The sequence below is a fragment of the Aquarana catesbeiana genome, linkage group LG06, assembly GCF_042186555.1.
Source record: "Aquarana catesbeiana isolate 2022-GZ linkage group LG06, ASM4218655v1, whole genome shotgun sequence".
NCBI classification, from domain to species: Eukaryota; Metazoa; Chordata; class Amphibia; order Anura; family Ranidae; genus Aquarana; species Aquarana catesbeiana.
In genome coordinates this window covers 299,983,804-299,996,938 of record NC_133329.1, presented here as the reverse complement: position 1 = coordinate 299,996,938, position 13,135 = coordinate 299,983,804, and the positions used below count along the sequence as shown (strand labels likewise).

The 13,135-nt window shown below is 43.6% G+C and overlaps 1 protein-coding gene across 1 annotated transcript in view; it reads right to left on the bottom strand.

Annotated features, from left to right (window-relative positions):
* The window catches only part of LOC141147766 (uncharacterized), a 441,336-nt gene that overhangs the window by 34,200 nt on the left and 394,001 nt on the right, over nucleotides 1-13,135 (bottom strand). The window contains exon 10 of the mRNA XM_073634947.1: nucleotides 2,499-2,563. Coding sequence (XP_073491048.1) covers nucleotides 2,499-2,563 — 65 coding nt within the window. The remainder of the gene's footprint in view (nucleotides 1-2,498; nucleotides 2,564-13,135) is intronic.

Sequence of the window (13,135 nt, the reverse complement as noted above, 5' to 3'; positions counted from 1 at the left end):
GTTAGCCCTTGCTCAGCTTTAACATTTTTAACATCATGCCTTGCTAACAAACATTCATTTGCTGTTTTATAAATTTGTGTTTCAGAAAAACATTGCAACGTAAAGTTTTTGTTTCACAGTAAATTGAATCATGTGTTTGTAACCATGCCCCCGTAGGTGTTGCTGAATGTAGTGGTTCACCTGTCACCCTACCCGGCCTGACATCCATCTCTCAGACACTCAGAGACATAGAACAGTCCATAAGTTTTGTTTTTGTTTTTTTTTTTGTCTTTTTATTCAGCTACCAATCCCAGATAGCTCTCTTCAGGCCCTGCCAGCCAGCCTGGCTGCAATGACCTCTCTCTCCACTGCCCTTCCCACAGCCCTCTATTCTGGTTCTGCACCCATCTCAAACTGCAATCTCCCAGGTCTCTCAGGAGTGCCTCCCCAGTCCTCCCGACTGTGCTTCACTCACCAGCCCTCCAGGCTGCGACCAGTTGTCCTCCCTGGAGTCTCTAAGCACTGTTCTCTCCCACTTTCCTCTCTTTGCTCTCTCATGTGCCTCTCCTTCAGGATCTCATCTCTCCTCCTGGATGCACCCGAGCCTGGCCCAAGGTCACCCCCCATACAGCCTCCATACTCTCTCACTCCAGCTCTTCCACCCGACAACTCCTCCCCAGCTGGGCTGACCCCAGGTATTTAAGAAGGCCTGCCCCCTGACAATACAAGTTGGGGATTGGTCACCTCTCCTCTCCTCCTCTGTTTCTAGAACCTTCTAGAAAGAAGAGGGAGGGGACAGTGATGCTACCTGTGAGTCACCCAGCCTTGCCCTGAGCCACTCCCAGCCCAGAATAAAAACAAACAGGCCTAGCCAGCAACTAGGCCTGCCTAAATTTTCCTACTCTGCTAGAAAAATCCTAACGCTAGCACCTACCTAACTAGAGGGTGCTACATGTTTGTTTAACCATAAGGTTTAGCATGATTGAAAACATTCATAAAGGGTTAATATAACCAAGTTTACTAAAAACTTTGAGAATTTGAAATAATACCAAGAATGGTAATAGAATTATTGTATTTCAACCAGAGTGTTGTAATGTACGGATAAAATTGGTTGCATGGCGGCTTTATTGTTAAGATGACGGCTGTGGCGGGGGAAATTTTCAGCAAAATGAAAACAAATTGCTAGTAGTAAGGCATTAGTCACAGTCTGATTACTTGGCAGTCACTGTGGGAGCTCCAATTTGTCAAGCTACATCAGTAGAACAGGAGACTAGTACAGCCAGACAATGTTATTTGCATGTTTATTTCATAATCATCAATAAACTTTGGGGCAGGTCAGTTTGGTATCCCTTTAATTAAAGAAAAGGGTTTCAAACTAAGTCAAAAGAATTATATTTAGCCATGTGTAACTGAAATATTATTTGAAATTTTGTCAAATTTTTTACTTGACTTGAAAAAAGCTGCACTGTACTTTGTAAAATCAGCAACTACAACTCTGTAATCTGCAAGGTCTGTAATCAACACAAATACTGGAAAAGTTATTCTTTCAGCTTCTCTGTATTTCATTCATTTTATTCAATACAGTTAAAGGTCTCCAGCAGAGAAGCAACCAAATGACTGGTAGTGGGTGCTAGAAGGTCTTTAAAGCGCAAATCCAGGCTCTCACATTCTCTCTCCCTCCCTGAAGAAATCCCATGGAGGCTTTAGGGTCGGGTGGAAGGAAGAGGGAGCTGGCTGGGAGGAAGCTACCTTTCAACTTTAAGACCTGGAAAGTTCCTGTCCATAATAAAGGGAATTGGTTAGAGTGCACTTTTTAGAGTATAGCCTTGGTATGTAATGTGCCCATCTGCTGTGAAGGACAAGTGATGGGCACCCTGAATTGTTGACAAAGAATCTGACATAAGGTGTGGAAAACCTTCTTCTCTTACCTGCTAGTGGACACTCTCAATAAACAAAAGTATGTACACCAAAGCATGCCAGCACTGTGAAACTAATGTTATAGATACATATAGGCTGGTCTGATAATAAAAAGGAAGAGCAAACATGTGAAAAAAAAAACCCATAGCAGCCAGTCAGAAGTCAGCTTTTATAACACTGTGTGGTCTATACTTTTGAAACATGATTAATGTGTTTCCATGGTTTACTTGTGGTTTACACCACCACTGTCTACACACAGGCTGTGTATCCTTTTCCTGGATACCTGGATCTGAATATCTCGCAAATTACCTGTAGAAATTCAAGTAATCAAAAAAAGGCACTATTGCAGTATATTATGAGAAGACTATAGAAGTATACAGTATATTGGTAAGCTGAAAATATACCTGGATGAACAGAGACATCAGTGCAAATATGAGGAATCCTGGTAAAAAAAATCATAAAGCAAAAAAAAAAAAAAAATGTGAAGCTTTAATTTACCATTGAAATGTGTTTCTGGACTAGTTCTATTCCTTTGAGCAAATACAAATTGTATATTTTGATGCAAGCTTCAAAACTGGTAAATCTATTAAAATGTTTCTTACTTGAGGAACTGGTGTAACAAGTGTCCAGGTATCTTCTGTAGGGTCCACTAAAGAGCAATCACTTTCTGAAGAAAAAACAAATTGATCAATGAAGATTCCTTCTTTTACTCTTTTATGCATTATTTGCAACTAAACTGGCCGTGTGACACAAACCCTATACAGATTTCAATAAATACATAAAGCTTTATAGTGAAAAGAACACATTCTCTCTAAAAATATTATCTGTATGTATGCTGGTGCAGTTGTGGTAAGAGAAGTTCATTTTAGTACTGTGTTAATGAGTGCAGAAGTGTGTGATGGTGAAGTGGTAGAGAGTGCCTGTCGATGCCATGGTGGCAAGTGCAGAAGTGTGTTTCAGTGCAAGGGCAGCAAGTGCAGAAGTTACTGTCATTGTAGTAACATCAAGTTAGGAATTGTGCATTGGTGCAGGGGTGAGGAATGGGGTCCAGTGGTGATAAGTAGGGTATTGCATGTTGGTGCAGTGATGGTGAGTGGAGTATTTTGCATTAGCACAGTGGTAGTGGGTGGAGTATTGAGCCATGAGTGTGACTTTGAGCGTCAAGTGGTGTGTTGACGCATTGTTGCATTGGTGGTAATTGTGGTATTGCATGTTGGTGCAGTTGCATTGTTACATTGGTGGTAATTGTGGTATTGCATGTTACGCATTGTTGCATTGGTGGTAATTGTGGTATTGCATGTTGGTGCAGTTGCAGTGAGTAGGTATTGCATGTCAGTGCTGTGATGGTGAGTGAGGTATTGTATGGAGGTAATTGAGATAATGTATGTTGATGCATTGGTGGTAAGTGAAGTATAGTATGTCTGTGCAGTTGCGAAAAGTGGGGCATTATTACAGGGGTAGCAAGTGGAGTATTGTGCATCTGTGCAGTGGTGATTTTCATCTTCCTGTGGCAGTGAATGTATTGCATCGTGGTGAGTTGGGTACTTCGTGTTGGTGCATTGGTGGAAAGTGAGGTATTGCTTGTTGGTACAGTGGCTGTGAGTGGCTATTGGGCATCAGTGATATTGCAAGATATCACTGATATTGCAAAGTGATGCAGTGGCATTGAATGGGGTATTGCACATCAGTGCATTGGTGATGAGAGTTATTGCATGGCAGTGAGTGGGATATTGCACATTAGTGAAATGATGGTCAGTGGGATATTGTGCATCAGTGCAGTGGCGATGAGTGGGATATGGGGCATTAATGCAGTGGTGGTGAGTGGGTATGGCACATCGGTGCAGTGGACAGGAGTATAGTATTGCATTGTGGTGAGTGGGATATTGCATGTTGGTGCAGTGGCAGTGAGTAGAGTATTGAACATCAGCGCAGTGGTAGTAAGTGGAGTATTATGCATTGGTGAAGTAGTAGCTGTGAGTGGGGTATTGTGCATTGGTGCACTGGCAGTAAAGGGGAAATTGTGCTTAGGTGCAATTATACAGAGCAAGGTTCAAGTGTCCGGGGAGAGAGCACATAGATCAAGGGTGAAGTAGACAGACTTGCCATCTGACATATCTATGGGAATATTCCTCAACAATCAGCCCCTACAGACAGATTCACTGAGAGCCAAATTGTACTGGGCTCTGCAGCTGCAACCTGTACTTTATTCCTACACATGCGTAATAAGCCACCTTCCATGGCCAGCAGATCCCATCATATCATAATGCCCTTCACTGCCGCTAGCTACACATGCAAGGCATAGTGTGTAGTAAGCAAATATGACAATAATGTACACATGCATGATGATAAGCCACCTTCCATTTCGCTATTGTGCATGTATGGGTTATCACTGCCATATTTCCAGGTTGCCGCATGCTACTGTACATTCATGGTAATTTACAGGATGTCAGGACCTGAGAAGAGGAGGATCGGAGTAAGTGTACTATGTCTGTTGTTTGTTTTTTTTTTAATCTTTACAATCACTAATGAGAGCTCAAAAAAGGACAGTTTTGCATCAGTAGGAACAGGGAAAGCCACAGCAAACTATTGGCCAACTTCTATCTTCCAGTTACAGTGGGTTTATTACCTTTTGATGAAAAAGCACGTGTTGCTGCTAAAGCGGCCCAAAAAAAGTATGTTTTTATCTGAAATGAATGAGACTGGGGTGCTGTCTTGTCCATATTCCCATCACACACATTCCTGGATCACTAAGCCCATCTGTAGCGGGTGCTGTAGCAACTACCAGCTGGACATTGGGTATCACAGATCAATGCACATACTCGCCAGCGCACCATGGATCTTCAAATGCAGTCCAAAGTTTTCATTGCAGAAAAATCACATCACAAAAGATGTTCTTTTGTGATGTGATCTCTCTGCAATAAAAAAAATGTGTACTGCCATTGAAGATCCATGGTGTGCTGGTGAGTATGTGCATTGACCTGAGATTGGGATGCTGCTGCTGTATCGAATCCAAGGTAGTTGTAAAAAAAATGGATAAATTCCACAGCCAGTGTACGCTGTTTGTACAATTCATACTGTCTTGTAACACCATGTACAGCTTTAGGGCACCCCAAACCATCATTTTAAGGCCACCCATGCTCCGCCCCTTTTCGACAATCTCATTAAAATCTTTCCACTGGCAAGATATGTGTGTTATATAAGAGATAATTCATCTTCACTTTGTATTGGAAGTTACTCAGGCGGCTGTGTACCATGCCCCTATAGCCTAGAGAATGTACATCTTTTTACATTGCAATACATCTGTTGTGGCCATATTTTTAACTTCATACTGTCACTGTATAGGCTGTTTTCTTCAAGATAAATATATGGCCACAACAGATGTATTGCAATGTAAAAAGATGTACATTATCTAGGCTATCTGGGCATGGTACGCAGCCACCTGAGTAAACTTGCGGACGCCCATGCTTACAAAGTGATAAGTGAAGATGAATCATCTCTTAAACTGTACACACATATCTTTCCAGCAAATTGAAATTATAGCTCAGCTCAGCTGTCCCACTTTCCAAGCAAAGCAATATATTATTATATATAAAAATGCTCATCCTGAGTCTTGCTGTTACCTGTGGTTCTTCACTGTGTATGCCTCAGTATTTTCTGTCTGTGATGATGATCCCCTAGGCCCAGAGCAGCACTGGCAGGTGGCAGCGTATCACTGATATGGCCACTTGAGTGAGCGGGGCCGGCGCAGCGCCGGCTGGATCTACACAACACAAGCAGGCTGGCAGCCAATGACTGCAGTGGAGCGGCCAAGGCGAGCATCGCATTAGATGATAGGGCCAGGGTGAGGGGGGGACGTCAGATGCTGGATGCCAGAGTCTTAGAGACACAGAGAGCAGCCAGTGGACTCAAAAAGTCTGCAGCGTGGCGGCGGCCACGGCGGACCCTGCTGGCTGCTGCAACACCTTGGTGATTCCAGGGGGGGGCACTTGACCCCCCTTGCCCCCTCCTGCGGATTCCCATGCCCCAAAAATGTTATTTTAAAAAAAATGCTATGTATTTTCAAACCATATGCAAAGACCATCTCCCCATTGTACACTATTTTTCAATTAATTTTGTTTTTGCATTGATACACATACCCATGGCTGTGCAGAGCTTCCAATGCTTTTTTGTGACATTAGTTTATCTATTAACCGTAAAAATGCCCAGAACTTAACAGCAAGATCCTCCCTCTCATAGATTTTAATGGGATTTGCCTCTAAGTTTGGATTTGCCAAATTTCATACAAGGTTTACCAAACCCTTAGCGAACAGAACCCAGCCAAATTCGGCCTTCACTACTCTTTCAAAGGCATATATGTATATATAAACTACCCATGAGACCGAGCATAATATGACACTTTTTCACACTGAACACAGTTGTTCATATGTATGTGATGAATATAAGTTTGCGGTGCAGAATACATTTTGAACTTCTTTTCCTGGGTGTAAAACCTCAAATGAGCATTTCTAAACAGCATAATTATCCATATCATGCCTTGATGAATGGTACAGAATTACATGAAGCACACATGGGAATGTAATGAGACTCAATGTGTATACTTTCTTTCATGCTTTCACAGTTTAGATAAATGGACTCCAGTGGATTTAATGACAGAAAATAAAAGATGAGTTTGAGTAGTTATTCCTCTCTTTGTTCTATTTGTTTCCTTCCGGGATAAGAACTGAACCAATAAAGGGATCTTTTTTTAAGCATGCTCTAGAAAACACAAGAAACATACCACCTGATTTATCTCTACTCTGTCTTTGCTTACAGCCGATAATTCACATTCCACCAAAGACTCTCACCTTTCTATTTAATATCACAAAGCAGTCCTCCACCTGGGCCTCCTTGATCAGCTACAGCAGGATATTTGCTTGTTGGACTGTGTCCAATTTTTAAAATCAGAAAAGACTTCATAGAGAATCCTTACATTTTTATTTTTGAGTTTCAGTGCCAGGTTTTTCCTGCAGGTGGTAATACGGGAAAGTTCTGAAACTGGTACTCACAAAAAATGGGTAAAGAGCAGGGTTATAATCCCAAAATGTATTTATTTACCCTATTTCTTTCTTTTCTGTCATGTGCATGTGTAGGGAAAAAGAAATGCTAGAATGGAAGCAGCATATTATCTGCTATATATATGTAGAATGTCTTGACTTGTACGCAATGGTACAGACTACTAAACAATAAAAAGAAAATATAATTTTATTCTTGGGAGTTGTTTGGATATTAGTGTCTAAATGATAACTGGGAGAAAGGAGACCGAGGGAACGCTTCTTCCTGCCTGCAGCAGACTCATAATACATTTTCCCAGATTGCACTTCTTGGCCTAGGCATAGTCTCTTGCCAGGAGCTTAGGGAATTATTTTAAAGGAAAAAATATAGTTGCATTTTACGATATGCTAAAAAATAATTGTTGTAGACTTGTAAAGTTACTGATAGGTCCCTGTTAAAATGTTCACAGTGATTTTAAGGCCCAGTGTTTGGTAATGATATTCTCTTAGAATCATGTCAGCATTAGTATTACTCATTAAAGGAGAAGTCCAGCCTGAGCTTTTTAGGCTGGGCTTCTCCTATGGGTCACAGGAGTGCAATTCGTTTTGCACTCCTGTGACCCTTTTTTAGCGGAGAGCACTCTGAAGTCCGTTCTCCACTGACATAACTGCAATTAGTCGGGGCAGAGCGTAATCCCGACTTCTCAAGTCTGGATCCGCCAGCTGCCTTGACTGATGGCAGTTTCAGGAAGACTGAGACATTCCCCACCCCTCCACAGCTCAGCGCCCCAATGAGTGTGGAGGAGCAGAGCAAGATAGCTGCTGACTGACATTTAGCAGCTCTCCTCTCGAGCAGGAGTGAGAACTGAGCCATCAGCGGTGTTCGGTGGCTCGGTTCTCAGTGCAGAGACGCCGGGGGACAGCTGAAGCATCGGTCTGATGCTGCTTCCACCTAGGTAAGTATGAATAGGGAAAAAATAAACCAACCATACTTCTCTTTTAACACTAAGGCTGAGTTCACACACCATATATGCAGGGCCAGTGTCTGTTCAGAGTCCGGTGCTGTTTCCATTCAGCGGTTCAGGTGTGATTCAGGTGCAAATTTGACACTTAAAGTTCTATGCTTTAAGGTAAAAAACCTTCTGTGCGGCAGCTTCACCCTAGCTCCCCCTTTTTCTTATATAAGCCTGATCCGATCCAGCTATGTGCACAAGCGCAACAGCTCCACTGTCTCTCTCCTCATTGGTCAGATTAATAGCAGCAAGAGCCATTGGCTCCCACTGCTGTTAATCAAATCCTGTGACACGGGAGCGGGGGGCTGGGCCGAGTCCTGCTGTCTGTGTGTTAATGGACGCAGCAGTGGGACTCGGGAGTGAGCCGGCATGGGTGCTCCCATGGAAAGCGGCTTTCCGTGGCGGCACTCGATGAAGAGGAGAAGCCTGGAGCACCGGCGGGGGACTCCAGAAGAAGAGGATTGGGGTTGCTCTGTGCAAACGCATTGCACAAAGCAGGTAAGTATGGGCATGTTTGTTATTTTAATTAAAAAAAAAACCCTTTACAACCACTTTAAATCGAAACTGAATGGGACTGAAAAGCACCCTTTTTTCATTTGCACAGCAACCTGCCCGCATATATTTGAATCGGCTCCATTGAAAGCTGATCTGGTTCACATAAAATTGGATAAGGTTCAAAACGTATCTGACTCCCATATATGTGAACCGAGCCTTAACCATGGTATATGACAACATTTATAAAAAGGCAGGTTAGCATAATGTAGAGTGCTATATTATGTTCTAGGAACAGAGATGGACCAGGAGCACAAAGAAGTATTGGCAAAATATAAAACAAAATGAGTATTGGCATACAACATTTAAAGCCCAACTGAGGGGACATTTTGAATTATCCCTTGCAGTGGGGATGTGCCTGCCCTTCAAGTGTTAAAAGTTGTCTAGGGGAGAGGAGAAGCAGTTTTGCTTTAACCGATCCTCCACATCCCGGCAGGCAGTACTCCCCAATGTTTCAACAGTGGATTGTCTCTCGGCATCATCACTTCCAATGCAATGCTATGGAACTTGCTTTGGTCTTGATGATGTCAGGACCCTAGATTATTTGAGTGCAGAAGAGGACTGAGGGACTGGTCTCGATGTAGAGAGGAGCTAAGGGTTGTATAAGTAAAGCTGGCCATAGATAGAGAGATCTTCTTTCCTGCAACCATGGGTTGCAGGAAATAAAATTGCTCTGTTCCCCATCAACACAGTCAGTGTGTTCTACCAGCAGGGGGGGGGGGGTAGGTGAAGCCGTCCCCACCGGGAGAATACAGCGATTATTGCTAGCTGCTATAACAGCCATGAGCAATAATCGCATGTAAAATCATACAGGTTGGTTGTACCCAAGTTGATCAATTGATCAACTTGAATACATTAAGCCTGCCCATACATGGTTCGAATCTCGGCTGGTTCAGCGGGAACATCTGTGGCTGGCTTTAATCTTCTTTTTTTTATCTCTTTGTTCTTTGTTCTCCTAGAGTAGACCTGAACAATTAACCCTTGCAGTGCAGACACATTCTCACTCCAGAGGATCATTTTTTAGTTTCTCAGTGTTGAGTTTTAGATGTGTCTCCCTAATCAATGCTTGCTTGGGGCAGGAGAACAAAAAAAACACCCACACTGATGTGTCAGCTCTGTACAATTTTATAGGTGCAGTTTTCTAGTGCAGAACATAAAACATATTTTACTTATTTATCAAAACAGTGCTGATTGAAAAGAAGCATTCCATGAGAGCCTATGAATGACACCTAAAAGTCACACCTTCATCACATAAAAATCAAGTATAGAAACCAATCAAGCGTGTTGCATGCAAGTATGTTGACAAACGTGCTGATAGGAGGAGATATCAACATGAGCAGAGGGTAGACCTCATCAGTCTACTAATACTTTTTCTCTATCCAATTAACAGACTGGAGGTTAAGATACAATACAACTCTTACCCTTTTACATTCTATAACTGTAGTTGTGCCATTGGCCTAGCTGTGTTGTGTGGCAAGTCAGTACATTATGTACTTCATCTGTGTGTCTGAAGTATATGTGACCCATCAAAAACAACCCATTCAGTTTAAAATTGAAATGAGAGGTACAGTAAAATGTTTGTGTATATATATATATATATATATATATATATATATATGTGTGTGTGTGTGTGTGTGTGTGTGTGTGTGTGTGTGTGTGTGTGTGTATATATATACATACACACCACACACACATTTTTTTCTATTTTTATAAGTGGTGACATAAGGGGCTTGGAGAGATGGTGGTGGAGACTGCAGAGGGGCATGTCAGCAGAGGGCAGAAAAAGAGTGATACTCTGATCTTATCAGGGAAAAGCTGTGCAGGGGGGCATATCACAAGTCTTGGCCACTGGAGGTCAAGCAGGCTATGTTCCCAGCTAGGGATGAGCTTCGTGTTCGAGTCGAACCCATGTTCGACTCGAACATCGGCTGTTCGCCCGTTCGCCGAATTCCGAACTTTATGGGCCGTTCGCTCTAAATTCGTGTGGCGCGTCACGGCCCATAATTCACTGCGGCATCGCAGTGCATTGCTGGCTGATGATTGGCCAAGCATGCACTATGACCCGCATGCTTGGCCAATCACAGCGCCGTCAGTAGAGAGAGCTGTAATTGGCCAAAGCCAGGGTGGCTTTGGCCAATTATGGCTCAGGGGATTTAGTACACACCCCACACTATATAAGGCCGCCTGCACGGCGGCCCTGTGTAGTGTGTGTTCCGGTGTGCTGAGAGATAGAGAGAGAGAGAGACAGTGTCATTTGATTTGAGTTACATAGATTAGGCAGAACAGTCAGTCAGTTAGCTGCACTTACAGTGTATTGTGTATATATATGCATCCCAGGTGTTGCATATATATATATACACTGTATTCAGTTTAGCTAGATCCGTTCCTGTTATCTTCTATCTAGACTATTTACATTTAATGCAGTGCGTCCTGCTCACAGTGTTCAGCTAGATCCGTTCCTACTATTTACATTTAGTGCAGTGCGTCCTGCTCACAGTGTTCAGCTAGATCCGTTCCTGCTATTTACATTTAGTGCAGTGCGTCCTGCTCACAGTGTTCAGCTAGATCCGTTCCTGCAATTTACATTTAGTGCAGTGCGTCCTGCTCACAGTGTTCAGCTAGATCCGTTCCTGCTATTTACATTTAGTGCAGTGCGTCCTGCTCACAGTGTTCAGCTAGATCCGTTCCTGCTATTTACATTTAGTGCAGTGCGTCCTGCTCACAGTGTTCAGCTAGATCCGTTCCTGCTATTTACATTTAGTGCAGTGCGTCCTGCTCACAGTGTTCAGCTAGATCCGTTCCTGCTATTTACATTTAGTGCAGTGCGTCCTGCTCACAGTGTTCAGCTAGATCCGTTCCTGCTATTTACATTTAGTGCAGTGCGTCCTGCTCACAGTGTTCAGCTAGATCCGTTCCTGCTATTTACATTTAGTGCAGTGCGTCCTGCTCACAGTGTTCAGCTAGAGCCGTTCCTGCTATTTACATTTAGTGCAGTGCATCCTGCTCACAGTGTTCAGCTAGATCCGTTCCTGCTATTTACATTTAGTGCAGTGCGTCCTGCTCACAGTGTTCAGCTAGATCCGTTCCTGCTATTTACATTTAGTGCAGTGCGTCCTGCTCACAGTGTTCAGCTAGATCCGTTCCTGCTATTTACATTTAGTGCAGTGCGTCCTGCTCACAGTGTTCAGCTAGAGCCGTTCCTGCTATTTACATTTAGTGCAGTGCGTCCTGCTCACAGTGTTCAGCTAGATCCGTTCCTGTTATCTTCTAGACTATTTACATTTAGTGCAGTGCGTCCTGCTCACAGTGTTCAGCTAGATCCGTTCCTGTTTTCTTCCTACTGACAGGCAGGCTTGTCTGGTTACAGTATATAAAGCTACCTGAAGAAAATTACAGGTGTTCTATTTGATCCTATTAGTACCACGGTCAGGCAGCTAGACTATTTACATTTAGTGCAGTGCGTCCTGCTCACAGTGTTCAGCTAGATCCGTTCCTGCTATTTACATTTAGTGCAGTGCGTCCTGCTCACAGTGTTCAGCTAGATCCGTTCCTGTTATTTACATTTAGTGCAGTGCGTCCTGCTCACAGTGTTCAGCTAGATCCGTTCCTGCTATTTACATTTAGTGCAGTGCGTCCTGCTCACAGTGTTCAGCTAGATCCGTTCCTGCTATTTACATTTAGTGCAGTGCGTCCTGCTCACAGTGTTCAGCTAGATCCGTTCCTGCTATTTACATTTAGTGCAGTGCGTCCTGCTCACAGTGTTCAGCTAGAGCCGTTCCTGTTATCTTCCTACTGACAGGCAGGCTTGTCTGGTTACAGTATATAAAGCTACCTGAAGAAAATTACAGGTGTTCTATTTGATCCTATTAGTACCACGGTCAGGCAGCTAGACTATTTACATTTAGTACAGTGCGTCCTGCTCACAGTGTTCAGCTAGATCCGTTCCTGTTATCTTCCTACTGACAGGCAGGCTTGTCTGGTTACAGTATATAAAGCTACCTGAAGAAAATTACAGGTGTTCTATTTGATCCTATTAGTACCACGGTCAGGCAGCTAGACTATTTACATTTAGTACAGTGCGTCCTGCTCACAGTGTTCAGCTAGATCCGTTCCTGTTATCTTCCTACTGACAGGCAGGCTTGTCTGGTTACAGTATATAAAGCTACCTGAAGAAAATTACAGGTGTTCTATCCCAGCTTAGTGCAGCTACAGGCCATTAGTATGTCTGGAAGGCCAAGAAGGAGAGGCAGACAGTCACAAGCCAATAAGAGAGGGCAAGCAGGCTCTGTGTCTAGTGCTGGTCGTGGAGACGGTGCATCCTCATCAGCACGTGGCCATGGGACACGCTTGGCCTTTTTTTCGGCAGCTGGCCGTGTTGAGCCGCAACATGCGGAAGACTTGGTCGAGTGGATGACCAAGCCGTCCTCATCCTCCTCATCCTCTCTCACCCATGCCCAGGGTGCTTTGTCTGGCAAAGCAGCGGCCTCTTCCCTCAGCTCACCATGTCCTCATGAGGATTCCCTCGAACTGTTTGACCACAGTGTTGGGTACATGCTCCAGGAGGATGCCCAGCGTTTGGAAGGCTCTGATGACGATACTGAGCTCGATGAAGGCAGTAACATGAGCACGGACAGAGGGGGTGCC